This window comes from Festucalex cinctus, chromosome 1, assembly GCF_051991245.1.
Source record: "Festucalex cinctus isolate MCC-2025b chromosome 1, RoL_Fcin_1.0, whole genome shotgun sequence".
In the NCBI taxonomy this organism is placed as follows: Eukaryota; Metazoa; Chordata; class Actinopteri; order Syngnathiformes; family Syngnathidae; genus Festucalex; species Festucalex cinctus.
This window is the reverse complement of record NC_135411.1, coordinates 56,186,677-56,202,866: the sequence shown is the minus strand read 5'-3', so window position 1 is coordinate 56,202,866 and position 16,190 is coordinate 56,186,677. Positions and strand designations below refer to the sequence as shown.

General features: G+C 40.9%; 1 protein-coding gene across 1 annotated transcript in view; it reads left to right on the top strand.

Moving 5' to 3' along the window:
• Positions 1–467: 467 nt before the first annotated feature.
• The window catches only part of plekhh3 (pleckstrin homology, MyTH4 and FERM domain containing H3), a 51,807-nt gene continuing 36,084 nt past the window's right edge, over positions 468–16,190 (top strand). Inside the window, exons 1-2 of the mRNA XM_077496088.1 lie at positions 468–1,018; positions 9,061–9,122. Of these exons, the coding sequence (XP_077352214.1) occupies positions 884–1,018; positions 9,061–9,122 (197 nt within the window). The 5' untranslated portion in view covers positions 468–883. The remainder of the gene's footprint in view (positions 1,019–9,060; positions 9,123–16,190) is intronic.

Here is a 16,190-nt window from a genome sequence, read left to right as displayed (position 1 = left end):
ATACATACATACATACATAAATATGCTTTTTGTGACATTATTTTATGATACATATCATAGTTCATTGCATTCTATTTTGTTGTTACTTTGTGAGCTAAGTCACAATTATTATTATTATGCATATTGCATATTACGTTGTGTTAGTTACATGATATATGGTGGCCTACGTTACCGGTAACTAACATAATATTAAGTGACATAACAGTATGTTATGTTATTTTAGTTGAGTTCATTATATTTGTAATAATATAATAAACACATGTGCACGGCACATTGCACATTCCACGTCCTGGTGATGTTCAGGATTGAAGAGCGCCGTCACCTCACGACACGTGATCCTCTGGCAACGTTGGCGGAAAGGCGTGTTTTATGGCCCTGCTGGGGAGTGTAGGCTCTCGGCCAATCAGGTTGCAGATACGAAGTCCATGGGCGTGGTTTCTGACTGCCATTAGCTAGCTTCAGCCACAGCACGCTTCAGTGCAACGGTTTTTGCCTGACAGCGAGACGCTCCTGTATCACTTATTAACCTAATTTACTGGCTTCTACAAACTTTAGTGACATTCTAAAAGGCAGGAAGAGTTGTATTTGAACCCCAGTTCTTCATATGGGATTAACTTTACGCTTTATGACTTTTGCTTCAGGACGAGTGAACTTGTGGGGCAGCAAGGTGGACTTCTTGAATTGCCTTTAACAGTTTTGTGGACAGCTTCCATTCGGAGTTGTTTTGTGGAGAGTTCTAAGGGGAGAGTCGCATGCTTCCCTCCCTTCATCCTCATCGTCGGGTCTCTATGGAGAGTTTGCCCCGGCGGAGGCGCGCACGCTGCCAGCACTCGTGAATTCCTCGACCTGGACACGACTAGGCGACACACTTAACCTCATTTGAATGCCTTTGCAAGGTGTCTGTTGGTTGCTGTGCTGCCGCCAGGGCTTCAGTTTGCTGGGGAGGGACTATGGGGAGAAAGAGGAGGAAGAGTCTTTCGAGTTGCGCAACAAGGACGACCGGACTCCCAATGGACAGGTAAGAAGTGTCCACTTGCATTCTTGCTTATGAGACTTATGCATTGCAATCTCGTGCAAATGGGCGTCTTCTGCACACTAGCACATTGGAAGTACATAAATACACTTTACAGCCCAACTTTGTGCTTTTAATTGGTTTACCAATGGACTTTTTTCATTACTCATGTTACTTAATTGATTGACTGATGTGATCTAAGAGTTTTGTGTGTGGTTTGGACCACAAGGGTTTTTCTATTTGACCCACATTGTGAAGCACAGAACTCCCAAGTGTTTGCATGTGCCTTGTGGAAATCCTCACTTTGTGAGGGGGGGGGGGCAGTGTATATTTGCGTGTGTGAGTGTGTTTGTGTGTGCAGCTGCTGAGGTTTGCTATGATCTTGGGAATCATTGTGCAATAACGCGCTAACACACACTGATGCAAGCATCAGTGTGTTGAAGAGATCCTTGTGTGTTTGGCCTCAAATAAAGACTGCAGCCTTGTCCCCTCTGTAATGTTCATCATGTGATCGGGCACAGAGAGATCAGTATTGTGCGGCCCCCCCCCTTTCCCTTGTGAAGGGGCATTGTTGATGCCCTGTGTTGAGGTGGCTTCTGTATGTGCCACTGTGTAACTCTTTACTGTACAGTATAGACGAAAAAGCTCACTTTAACTACAGTGGCAACATGGGAGATATGAAAAACGGTGGCAAATTAGAAGGAAAATAACTAAGTAACCCTACGGGAACGGGACTACATTGGGATCAATAAGATTTAGAATAATTTTTGGAGTTGAAAGTGTTTTCTTAGCACTCATTGAAGTCTTGTACAGCTCCAGAGTTGTGCAAAGTACGAGTTTCAATAATCAAACAGTAATGAAACTGAGCTTTTTAAATGATTTTGACACCATTACTCTATTCACATCGTGTGGTTCAAGTGACAAAGTTCTCTCTCGCTCTCTCTCTCCCTCTCTCTCCCTTCAGTGATACATTTCAGATAAGCACAGTTGCACCGTGAAGGTGAAAAAATGCACTGAATCAGGTATTCGTAGATGGGATAGTCTACTACCAAATGTGGTTAAAAATCTACAATGTAAGTCCAGGGAAATAGTTTTTTTTTCTTGTCATCAAAAATGTATCCACTGGGATACAATGTCTGATTTCCATGAATCCAATATATCCCCGTTTAGGACACTATTGCTCAGTTTCAGTAAATGCATTGTTCTGGTTTGTTTGTTTTTTTCAATGGTGTAGAATTGGACTGCATCACACTGAGAGCTGTGGCTAACATTTTGACACTCTCATGCAGCTCAATAAGGTAAGCAAATGGAGGAATCTTGGACTGAAGTGCGAGACTGCAATCATTGTCAAATCAAATGGCAGTATTTGGAAGAGCTAATGAGTTCTACAGACATGCCAAGACACACTGAAGCAGTTCTGTGTGCTCTTTTTCCACCATGCCCCAATCTGTAGGTAAGTGTGAAGAATTGCAGGTGTCGAGTTATACCACATGGAGCCAGTCCTTAATGTACATATCTGCGTATCTGTCCGCGTTTGACCCCTGGGTGCACTCATAAAGACCGGTGTGGGATCATCGCAATTTGCATGAAAACGTTAACAAATAAGCTCCACAGTGTTATTGCCTGAACTGAAGCAGTGGCTGCCAGATAAGGCAGACATGTGTTGCTCGTGGGCGATCATAAGAGATGCTGCTGTGTATTTGACTTTTTGGCAAATGCCGCATGTCTCGGACTTAATAACGTGCCATCTGCTTGGCCATCCATGCAACAAACCTCTTCAATCAATACCGTATTTCAGACAGAGGTCTAATGGAGGTGCCTGATGGCTGTTTTAAAAACGTTATAGTTTTGGTAGCGTTCCCAGATCTGCCAGTATTAACATGCAGTCTGCATAAAGCCTGGGATTCCACTGTTACAGAGTAACTTTGAAGGGAACACAATTAGCTCTGGCCGACCTGGCTACTTTTGAGTTCAGCGGTGTTTTGAACATTTTAGTGTTGTGGCACTGGAACGTGAAATTTGGAATTGTTAGTGTTCGATTTAAGAGGTCTTGTTCTGCTTTTATTTAATTCTAATGTCTATTTTTGTAATCTCACTTTCTCTTCGATTCCTTCTTCTTTTGGCTTTATTACATTAATTCCTACTTGCAGGAATCCTTTTATTGACTGTGATATCAATGCTGGATCATGATAGCAGCACAGTGTTCTTTTCTACAAAATATTTGGCAGCACTGGGACATGCGTTTGCCAAAGACATTTATGTTGTCCTCGATATCAGTTTGTACTTCTAGTTGATCATTGATGACCTTCTTTTTGCAAAGGAATCAATGCACTTCCTCTAAACCACTTTCCTGTAGGTCTGACTCACTGTGCTCTGCCCTGGATCCTGTATCAGAGTCAATAGTTCACATCGAGCCCTCAATTAAGACCACAGCTGAAGCACCCTGAGCCAATTTCATCAGCTGACCTAGTCTTCGAGCAGCACAATTCGTTATGCTCCCCGCCAGCCCCTCCCCTCAGAATACACACATCTTAGTTGATAGTGTTTGCCTTTCCTTGGCGTTAACAGAGGTGGGTGCTGTGGGGTGGGGGGAGGGTGGATAAACTGGAAGGTCCAAGCAACTCCCAGGCAGAAACCCTCAGGGCTGCGTTCCTTGGCCCGTGCCAAGGGCTTCATTTCCTGCACAGATTGACGACACATTTTCATGCAGCAGGTCAGACCTCCCTGGGTGTATGTATATCAGGCCTTTCAGTGCTTTATTGCTACAGGGATGACCACAGCGACCTAGACTTGGTGGAGTCTCCCACTTTCAAACTACCCGAAACCCTCACCGCCATCTCTGGCGTCTTTGCCAGGGGATAGCAAGATGTGGAGTAACTCAGTACATTTGAGATGTGAATATACTGATGCTTGAGCAGCTAGACCCCCACTTCCTGCATGTTTGCAGTCCTCCTTAAAAGATGCAGCTCTCCACCAGCTGCCCAAATACTGCTGACTCTTTTTACCACTTTCTTATGAGCATAGATCAAAAATAACTTAATATAATTTCATAAAACCACATGGTGTGGCGTGACATAGCTCAATAAATTATTACATTGGATAACTGAAATCTGAATAATGGATCCAATGATTCATGGAAGACGGCAAACATGCTTGCAGCTTTCAGGTCACAGATATTTGCCCTCGGTGGAGGTTGGTGCTCCAATGAATTTTCATGTTGTCCAGACAACCTTTGCACTCCTGCCATAAATGTCCCATATTACTTGTAAGTAATATGGTACAATATGAGTCAATTTCAGTCTCCCAAAGTAAACAAAAAAAAAACAACAACATAGTATTATTGATTACAAAACACATTTTTCTACATTTTCCGGGACCAAAGAGATACAGGTATAGTCCCAAAGTGTAAAACGCCCAGGGTATCACCCTAAAAACAAGATATTGTAAACCTGTATCTACAAGGCTGTAGTTTTAGAATAACCAGAGTTTACAGTTGGATTCCCTCTCCTGGGCCTGAGATTTAGCCTGCCAGGCTAAGGAGCCAGCCAGGCTCCTAACGAGAAATTGAGGTAGTCGGACAGTTTTCCTGGTAGCCCGACCCTTTGATAAGAAATATGGTACTTTTTTGTTTTTGTTTTTAAAAGGTCAGAATGCAAACATTTAATACAATTCACATTAAAATAGTAAATTTGTTTTGTATTACATATACATCATTTCAAGCAAGTTGTGAACCATAGTTTGACTAAAAATCAGGTTTTAATAGCAAATTCTGAGTGTTTCCGATCTTTCCAAAGTTTGAGGTTTTGTGGGTGTAGTTGCTTTACTTACCACTAGGCCTAGGACTACCGGGAAAGACGTTTTAGTAGACACACGACATCAAACACATACTGTACAAATTGCACAGTCCACTCTGTCTTGGATGGTACACATTCAATCAATGGCGACCAAACTTTTGGAATCCGAGGAGAAAGATGATTTCGAGACAGAAGAGATGACAGTATACAGAGTTGTCCAGCCCGATGTGTTTGAGCAGATTCGGACGTCGGAGTCTTTCAATGACGATGACGATGACGAAGATGTGGAAAGTGTCACGGAGGAAGCCACAATACGAGCAGAGCAGATCGGAAATATATAGACTGGTATGTTTGTGCACTTCTGTATCTGTAGGTATTTGCTGAAGCAACCTCAACTTTCTGTAGCACTAAAGCATGAAAGACATCAACAGCCCACCACGTTGTGCTCATGGAAACAATAGTAATGTGTTGGCCATTCAGGAAAAGTTAACGCTGCGACAGCCTTGAGCTGCGTTTTCCATTCATAAAAATGTTATCGGATGCACAGCACGAAACAACGGTAGCACTAAACTATGAAATCCACAAAATGATCAGCACAAAGCTTTGAGTGCTTGTTTGGCGACCATAACTCACCACTCTGAAAGACATCAACAGGTGGCCACGCTGTGCTAATGGGAATAATAGTAATGTATCGGTCATTCATGACAAGTTAACGTGGCAATAACCTTTAGCTGCATTTTCCATTCATAAAAAAATTATCGGATGCACAGTATAAAACAACGGTGGCACTAAATCCTCAAAATGATCAGCACAAAGCTTGATTGCTTGGTTGGCGAGCATAACTCACCATGCTTTCTTCCTTGCCAATTGACTTTTCGTATCCACTGGTCACTTAGTTTTTTTTCCCCGTTTGGAAAGCTCGAGAAGCTCTTGTCACTCCCTTGACAATTAGTGCAACCAAATGTGACACGTTAAACCGTTGTTGAACTGGAAAACAACTCAACACAACTGAACGCGACTGTGGTGACTTTGGCGTCTGTGACGTCACGGCTCCGGAAACACCCAAAGACGCCAGGACGCTAGATTCAAATCGTCGAGGACGCCTTCTGACTTGTATTTAGTGATTAAACTGCTTTACAGCTACAATATAACCACTTTTTAATGAAAATTATGCTCTGTAAAGGTGTTCTAAAAGTTTAAAGATTAACATGGAAATGTTTGAAATTTGACCTTTAAGTCGTACTGAATACTGCCATTGTTTCTCTTGTGGAGGCTCAGTAACGCCGCTCAAAAAGTGTCACATGATCGACTGCGTCAAAATGGAAACTCGCCATTGGAATTGGAAAAGGGAAAGTATGGAAGAGGTTTCCTGAGACCTCTCATAAAATCATGGTGTTTGAGAAGTGATTTAAAAAATGGTGTCAGTGCCGTCTTCTTTTGATTCAGTCGCCAAATGAGCATATTGTTTTTATAGCGAGTTATCACAAGCCTGTGTGCAGTGTATGCAATCTCTTCCACACGCTAATTTTCAGGTCGCCCAATGCGATTTTTAGTGGCGATTTTTAGTTGGATTGTGCCCTGCGTGCCAGTCCCTTTACTAATGCACTAACCCCATAGTGCTTATAGTCCCAGCCCTACAACCCACCACTGGACTTTGGTGCACAGCTATAGTATCACTTTTTGGCTGAGGGATAATTGTTTTCTCATGGTCTAAAGATGCCATGTACTTTCTCCCCCCAGAGTATTGCAAGAGATACCATTCAAAATGGACTTCCTGTTGGAAAAGGGCCCTTTTTATTATTACTGCTGCTGCCCTCTGTCGTTGGTGCTTGTCATCCTGCTCTGCTTTTACATTTGGTTTCCGTTGCGTCTCCGCCTCACCACCTCCAGGCCACACATCTGTTCTTTGGACCGACACTGGCTGAGCCCAAGCATTTCCTCATGGTTAGTCAGCCTCCCAAGAGAGCTGGAAAGAGAGAGCGGGAGAGTAGACTGGGAGGGAAGGAGGAAGGGGGGGGAGAAAGCCAGAGTGGAAGCGAGCCACGGGACGAAACGCATCACGGCATCTTTCCCTCTCTCCTTCCATGCCCTGCTCTATTCTGGAGTGATTCATCCCCGACCCGTCCAAGGGGGAGCTTTTGCCAAGGCTCTGCATCGCACGCTATCCTTGTTCCTCATCCCACAGCCCATTTACTACACTGACTAAAGAAAGCATTGTCACGTTCTGTTTGGAATTACACACAATATTGAAACCCTTTAACCTGAGCCTTTGGTTTATTGACGCACGCATTGGTTTATATTATGGAATTACAACCTTAAAATCAATGCCGTGACTAGCACTAATTTCTTGTTTTCAGGCATGGTTGTATGCTGAATGGTTTTCTTTACAGTGGTTGTCAGCTTGGCTCAATCTTTTATAGCTAACGTGCATGGGCAAAGGGAATTACAGTACACTACACATTTTTTACTATTCGCAGCAAGACGCCTTTCTGTCGTGGTTCAGTTGTTTTTGGCTGTCTTCTTTGACATTTACAGTACCTAGGCTCTCCCTGAGTTAAGCATTAATCCAATCTCCTCCTTCAAGCTCCCCTTTGCTCCCTGAGCCTGTCTGATTCATAAATATATCACAACTCCATACTAGCCTATAAATTGACAGTTCTTGTTTAGTCTTAGTTATTTTTGAGCCACCCGCAAAGAAGCAGTGGAGTGTTTTTGCAGGGCAAAGGGCTATACTTAGACTAGTTTGCCCAGTAGTAAAGTGTGGTGTGTGAGCATGTGTGTATGAGTGGGCCTATTGCTGACCTGGATAGTGTTTCAGGTAAACCAGCAACCTCAGTTTGAGCTGGGTTGGCCACATGAGCTGGCCCAAGGCTGAGGTTCAGGCTGCGGTTCAGTCGTACGAAGTCAGGCCGCAGGGACAAAGAGAGTGGTGCCCTGCCCACCAGGGAACGGCTCCAAATTGTGAATAAGCCAGCAATGATGTCTTGCGGGGTTTTCCAAGGTCATCTTGGGAATGTAGAGGCCTAAACATTGTGAAAAGAAATGTCTGTTTACCGGAGTAGTCCTGGGATTAATAATTTGTTTGTAATAATATTTTATATTTATAATTTGCACTTTATATTTCAACAATCTCAAAGTGCTACAGAGTAAAAAAAAAAAAAGTAAAAAGCATAGCAAAAGGCTTTGGCATAAAGAAAAGTCTTAAGAGCCCATTTGAAAATGTCAGTTGGCTGTGGAGACCTCAGTTGGTCGGGGACACCATTCCACAGCCTGGGAGCCACCGAGAAGAAGCCCCGATCACCCATTGTATGGAGCTTGGTTTTGGTGGCTTGAAGGAGGTTTGAGGATGCACAGTGGAAGTTTCGTGAGGAGGTCTTCAGTATGAAGTGTTCTTTGAGGTATTGTGGGGCATGACCGTGAATGCGCTGATGGGTGAGGAGGGAAACCTTGTATTCAATTCTGAGGGACACCGGGAGCCAGTGCAATGATTTCAGGATGGGGGTGATGTGGTCAAACTTGCCCCGTCAAGATCCTGGCACGACAGTTCTGGATGTATTGCAGTTTCTGGAGGTTCTTACTAGGAATCCCGATGATGAGTGCATTGCAATAGTCTAGCCTGTGGCATAAGATCAGGAGCCACGTAAAACTGATGTGAAAACGTGAGATTTGTTGTGTATACTTGTTAAGAAAGTAGTCCAGTTTGGCTGCCAGTATAATTTTGCGTAAAACTGAGCCTGTTCATAAAAAACCCTCGCTATTTTTAGGTGAGTAACCTGTTCAGAGAGATGACCGATTTCAGATGTCGATCTTTGGGGTTTTTCCGGTTTGGATAAGTGCAGCGGTGGCACAAACGATGCCTCTGTTCCCTCGCCACCCTTGCTCCCCACATTAATGAGACTGATTTGCTTTCACAAGATTGCTACCCCTGCAAGTGAAAGCTAAGCGTTCCAGGAACAGGGTTTTGTAAGACTGCGTGGTAGGCCAACTGTAAGACTCCTGACTCAAGGCTAATCAAGAATGGGATCGTACAGCGATCTGTGGGCAATACCTTCAACTAAACATTGTAGAGGAAACTATTAGCTTTGAGGGTGACACCTCATGTGATTTGACATATTTACCTGAGTCCTTATTGGATTGAATGGTCATTCACAAGGGCTACTAGCTACGATACAATTATAGTGCTAGCTGTTATTCAGTGTAAGCGTAAGTACTGTATATCTATTGATCTTTATTCCCTCTCTCATCTGTTGACAGAGTCCAGCTGAGGTGATTCACGTTTCTCAGCCGACACGAACATCAAATGGGACAGCAAATGGGTAAGTCGCAGATAAGTGGAAGTAGTCAACCATATGTGTCCACTTCCCTCCAGCGCACATTATCTGATGAGGCCTCGTATCTAAGCATGCGCTCACGTGCGTGCGTGTGTGTGGGGTGTGTGTGTCTGCGTGTACAAACAGTACCTGCACATTTGCGTGTGTGCTTGTATCAGTTCTCCCTTGTTAACCCCCCTTTATTTGGATTCTAAAGGCTGGCTTGTCCGTCTGGTCAACTTCAGCTATACTGGATATACGGCGTTGTAATAGCACATGTGACATGTTTATTTTGAAACTTTTAAACACATGCCAGTTGCAGGAGCCTACTATATTTCCCTGCATATAATACAACAGGACGTCATGTTTCAGGTGGTGGAGCGACCAAGCCAGAAAGCAGTTGTAACATTGCTGGTTTCATTCACCCTGAGGTTTTGATAGTGTCCTTCCAAAGCCGTAACTGCCATTAGCATTGTGTGAGAATTTGAATGAGGAAACAATGTTTGAATACCTTGATAGGTAGGAAAAGCGAGTGCTTTTAATGAGGGTTGTGGTTCAGGTCAATTCGGTACAGTTTGTTTCTAGTGTCAAGACTTATATTAGTTAAGGAAATGTCCATGATTTAAACAGATAATAACCAAACTTTGGGACTGTACTGGTTGAGCTGAATGTAAAATAATTTGTGACGTTACACATTTTGTATGTTTTGTTTGGTGTTTCCCCTGTCAAAATTGTAAAAGGTAACTGAACTATATTATACTTTTTGATACTCTTGTTGGTGGACCCATCCCAGTTGTATGGAATGAACAGTGTATGGTTGAACTGATGGGTGAAGAATTCTCACTTGACACATGCAGTATGTATTTTGTTTCTAATGTCAAAAGTTTTGAAAAAATATAGCGAAATTTCCCCAAAATACTTCTAGCTAGCCTGTAAAACAACCAGACTATACCGTTCCACTTTTTGATACTCTCTTTTTATTGGGTTCCCATTACAGTATGTTTTGTTTGCTGTTTCCAATGTCAAAAGTTTTGAAACATATGGAAATTTCCTAAAAAGTATCTAAGATAGACTGGATAATAATATAACTGTACAAAACCACCACAGTTGAGCACATACACCACAGTGTTTCCTTCCTTTTTTTTATTTTTTTTATTTTTTATTTTTTTTAAAGTTAGGACAATGCACATTTATCAGAGCAAAATGCATACCGTCAAACCGATAATGGGCCCATGCCTAGTAGACAGTAGCCTAATACGAGCCAAAATGCATGTTTGTAGGGGCTCCTCATTGTACGAGCATTCGCCAGGAACTTAGAGATGTGCAGATACCTGTATTGAGTGCCTTTTATCACTACTTATATAGCAGACCAGATGACAGCGAGACCAAATTGTGTGCATAAAATAATGAAAATAATTAATAATACTTATGTGAAAATACTTCATGTGTTTGTGCTTTCAGTTTTAACCTAACTATACAGGACATAATTGTTATTTCCAAGAGTCAAAGTGTACCGGGCCCAACCGTAAACTGTGACCACAAAATCGAGATACGAACTGAACTCTGGATTTAGTGAACCGTTCCACCTCTAGCATTTACCCAGCTTAACACAAAACACTGAGTGCAATTTCAAAACGGTCGTTCATGGATATTGTCAGCACTGTATTGAATAATGAATAAATGCAACCGCTCATGGAGTATGAGTGCAAGCTCAGTGACTCATTGGTGGAGGGTGGGTATCCTCATCTAGACTAATAGTGCTGGGCTGTGATCTCAGACAGTGATGTGACCAAGCTCTATCTCTGGCATCTTGCCCTTATCGTACACCGCCAACCACCCCCCACCCCTACCCCCCTTATTCCCAGCCACCCACGCTCCCTCAATGACAATCTCTACTGTACATCTGCAGATTCAAAAGACGATGAGTCACAAAGCTTAACTTGTGGAGACTATCAAGCACATCAAATGAAAAGGAGGAAGGCAATTTTAGGACACTGCTTCATGCTGGAAGGGAAGAAGACTAGCTGTCTAACTGGACTGTGTGTGTGTGTGTGTGTGTGTGTGTGTGTGTGTGTGTGTGGGTGGGGGTGTGTGGGTGTGTGTGTGCGTGCGTGCGTACATTTGTGTCTGTGTGTTACTCTTAAAATGTGGCGGCGACAGCCTTGGGCACACGTCATAATTAACTTTTTAAAGGACTGTGTCAAAAGGTGGCCCCGCTGTAATCACGGTCGCTGAACGGTGAGATTAGAGAGCGCTCACACTCGGTTATTACCTGGCCAATGACGGAACACGCCCACTCCTCGCCTGCGTGGAGCCACGCCAGGCTGATAAGTCACCACAATGGGATGCATCTTATTTGCAGTCTCTCTCATGGCACATTAAGCGCACAGCTCCTATTTACTTTGGAGTCCTAAGTTGGGTCATTGTGTAGTACGTTGTGCATTTTGCAGCGTTTCCATTTGTAAAGAAAATACCCAAACCATATCGAAAAGAAACTCAGTCATTCTGTTTTATAGTATTTCATCCATCCATCCATCCATCCATCCATCCATTTTCTTAACCGCTTACTCCTTACAAGGGTCGCGGGAGTGCTGGAGCCTATCCCAGCCGGCTTCGGGCAGTAGGTGGAGTACACCTTGAACTGGTTGCCAGCCAATCGCAGGGCATTATAGTATTTCAAACATGTTAATTGCGATTTTGCATTTTTGAGTATAGCAGGAATGAATAAGATAACAATAATAATAATAATGATAATAATACTAATAATGTTGTTTACATAACACCCTATAATAATGTGTTTACAAAGTCCTTTGACAGACAAAATAGCATACATACTTTAAAACAATAAGTCATGCACTCAAAATCTACTCTCTCTCTCTCTTTCTCTCTCTCTCTTTATATATATATATATATATATATATATATATATATATATATATATATATATATATATATATATATATATATATATATATATATATATATATAATATATATATATATATATACAGTGATACCTCGGCTGACGAACGCTTTAGCTCACGAACTTTTCGCCTCACGAACATTAAATTCGCGAGAATTTAGTCTCTGCTGACGAACTACTTTTCGGCGGACGAACCAAACCACGCGGTCGAACAGCACCACGGTGGCGGCCACGAGAAGCTGACGCACGCTCACGGCGTCCCAGTTCGTCACCCCCTTTCTTTTAGTGCGGGCGCGGTTTGTTTTTGATAGACATTTTGAGTGTACTTTTGCTATTATGGGACCGAAAAAGACCCCACCACAGGCTAGTGTTAAGCCTAATGCTTACCAGCGAGGGACGGCGATTTGGCGGCGCGTTTGCATTGTAGTCAATGGAGTTCGCGCCACTAAAAAAAGTGAAAGTGCCATCACGTACCTCAAAAAAGGAGAAAATCGTGCCACGGCTGTTTAGTCCCAGGAAAGAGGTGAAAGTAGTTGGCGGTGCTCACTTTTTGTTGACTCGCTAAAGTGCTCCACTTCCTTGTTCACCAAGGGACACGCCTCCTCCGCTCAGGTGAGCACGAAAGCGCGAATGAGCGGCAACCGTTCCATAAACACTCTACGGGGTGAAACGCTCGCGAATGAAGTAAGTCTACCATTGCTACCATCCTTAAGAACTACCATCACAAAGGTAAATAAAACGACTTTATTATACAGTACAGTTTATTTCGTTAATTACAATACAATAGCACATTTATTATACATAAAATAAGGTATATTTTTGTTTAGTTTTAAGGCTTATTTAGTAGAAAATTATGTTTTATAGGGACCTGGGAACGGATTATTCTCATTTTAATGGTTTCTTATGGGAAATAAATGTTCAGAAGAAGAACTTTTCGGCTTACACACTCTCTGGGAACCAATTAAGTTCGTGAGCCGAGGTATCACTGTGTGTATATATATATATATATATATATATATATATATATATATATATATATATATATATATATATATATATATATATATATATATATATATATATATATATATATATATATATATATAAGGCCTGTAACGGTTCACTAAATCCACGGTTCGGTTTTGTGCTGACGGTTTTCAGTTCAGTTCGGTATGCAGTGATTTATAAAAAAATCTAATATGCCATTGAGTTAAGAAAGTGTATATTATTCACAGCTAATTAATTAATTTATGTATTTATTTATTTGTTTATTTATTTATTTATTATTACTATTAATATTACTATTATTATTATTATTATTGTATTATTTAAATTATTATTCAATTTATGCCAGTGGCATATAGTGGAAGGCATAACAAATAACTGAAGGTAAAAGCAACCAGTGTGTGTCCCTCTGTTGCCATTCATATAAGTGACAAAGTCATGGTTACCTGCAAATATATGCAGCTTTGTCTTCAACTATATAAGCCCAGATTTCACACGAAGTATATTTGTGACTAAACAGAGTTAAGATAATTATTTTAGTATGAAAACTTTTGTTTGTTTGTTGGTGTACTGTGAGGTTTTTCTTCACTTATAAGTGCCTTAGCTGCACAGGTTTAAAAAAGCTTTTCCTGGTTGATTTTTATTTATTTTTTATGTTTTTACTCTGATTTGTAATTGACCATTTTATTTACTGTGTGCTTCCATTGCTATTATTGTTGCCTGTACTGTGCACGTTGAGATTTATTTTATATTATTTATGTAAAGTGGGTTATACATAAAATCTATTATTAGGAATAGTAGTATTAAAAGACTCGCTCAAACACTGATCTTTGAATTATTCTCAGATCAAATTATAATTATACTATTAAAATTGTAAGATGAATTTATTAAATAAGTTTTAGCTCATGAACATAAGACAGGGATGTGTCATAAGTCATATGGAATATGGATAGAGTAAAATGTCGTGTCTACATGATGTGTCGAATGAGCTCAGCTGCTTGTCGAAGTGTGCACCTCATCTCTTCATTCACGTTCTCTAAACACCACTACACTGGATTTCAAATGAAACCAACAATATCCGCTTTAGTTGCAGACGTTCCACCTTTCTTTTGAGTGGATTTGCGAGTTTTACAAGACTTAAGTCGTGCTATACTAACATCGAATATCATCAGGCGGCCGGCATTGCGCTAAAAATAACTTTAGCATGGATGATAAAACACTGCTGCTACCTCACGGTACAGTTCAAAAGCAAGTAAATAGACTTACCATTCACCATTCTATCCCGATTCCACGCCACCCCACGCATTTTCCGTCCGAAGTCCAAATTGCAAAAGCGCTGCCGAAACGCCTCCTCCAGCTATGATATGTGATGTAGCATGCCAGCTTGTAGCTGTTCTGAGGCTGTACCCGCCCCGCTGCAATATGATTGGCTACAGTGTCGCTGGAAGGATATGACGCATTGCCATGATGCGCCCCGTAACCATGGACGCGCTCGGTAACCATGGACGCCGCCATATTGGATTAGCGCACAGGAAGGGGAAAAATAAATAAATAAATAAAAGAGTTGTGTGAAACAGAGCACAGACGGGCCGAACCGAAACTGTTGAACCGATCGGCTTTAACGGTTTTTAAAAACCGTCCCAGGCATACTATATGTATGTATGTATTAGGGGTGTGAATTGCCTAGTACCTGACGATTCGATTCGTATCACGATTCACAGGTCACGATTCGATTCGATACCGATTAATCCCGATACGAATGGTCACGATTCGATACCGATTAATCCCGATACGAATGTATAAGTCGATTGTTGCGATTTTTTTCCATTCAAATTTAGAAAATACTATCAGTAAATTTGTACATGTACACTGTAAGATTTGTATGAATATATTTATCTAAAACTTGAGGCTTATAACCGTGAGCCACTGTACACAAACAGTTTGCAATCTGTTTCACATTTGAACAGCATTAAAATAAAAATATTAAGGCTTAATGTGCCGTTCATATAACATTCTTCCATGCTCAAGGTGTGAATCCTTAAAAAAAAAAAAAAAAAAAAAAAAAAAAAAAAAAAAAAAAAAAAAAAAAAATCGATTCTGCCAATTACTGAATCGATTCGAGAATCGCGCGATGTAGTATCGCGATATATCGCCGAATCGATTTTTTTTTAACACCCCTAGTATGTATGTATGTATATATATATATATATATATATATATATATATATATATATATATATATATATATATATATATATATATATGTATATATATATATATATATATATATATATATATATATGTATATGTGTGTGTATTAGGGCTGGGAATCTTTGACTGTCTCACGATTCGATTTGATTACGATTTTTGGGTCTACGATTCGATCCAAAATCGATTTTCGATTCTCGATTCAAACGATTTTCAATTCAAAATTATTTGATTGACAAATGATTTCTGCTTCAAATTACAGATATTCACAACATTGTCATGATCTACTCCAGTCTGCTTTGCAAGACAAAATGACAGAGACATTAAAACAGGGGTGTCAAACATACGGCCCGCGCGCCGGATCAGGCCCGCAAATGGCCTTATTCCGGCCCGCGAGATGATTTTGTAAAGTAAAAAAAATTAATTATTCTATGTAATGTAATGTAATGTCGGACTACAATCAAAACATATAAATTTGTAATTTCACAAGCAGTCATTATTTTACACACAACTTAAATTATGGATTGTTTAATTATTGTTTTTTTTTTTTGTAACCATACACCGACATAAACGTGTTAAATACGACACAAATTCAATTAATGGTAACACAAATAGATATGACAAGGATTAACGTCAATAACTACACCACGCAATGCATTCTGGGAACAATATACATGCAAAACGGGTCGATTTAACACATCCGCAACGTATACCGGCAAAGTGTTGCCGCGTTCTATTTGTATTCGTGTTATTTTTTGGAACAATATGATTACAGTTGAGCTCTGTAATTTAGGTCTGGTCCACGAAAATCTGCATATAAATGGCGGCAATTGTTTTTAAGTTATATCCCATTATTTTACCAATGTGGCCCACTTGATAATATATTTTCCTCCATGTGGCCCCTGAGCTAATATGAGTTTGACACCCCTGCATTAAAGT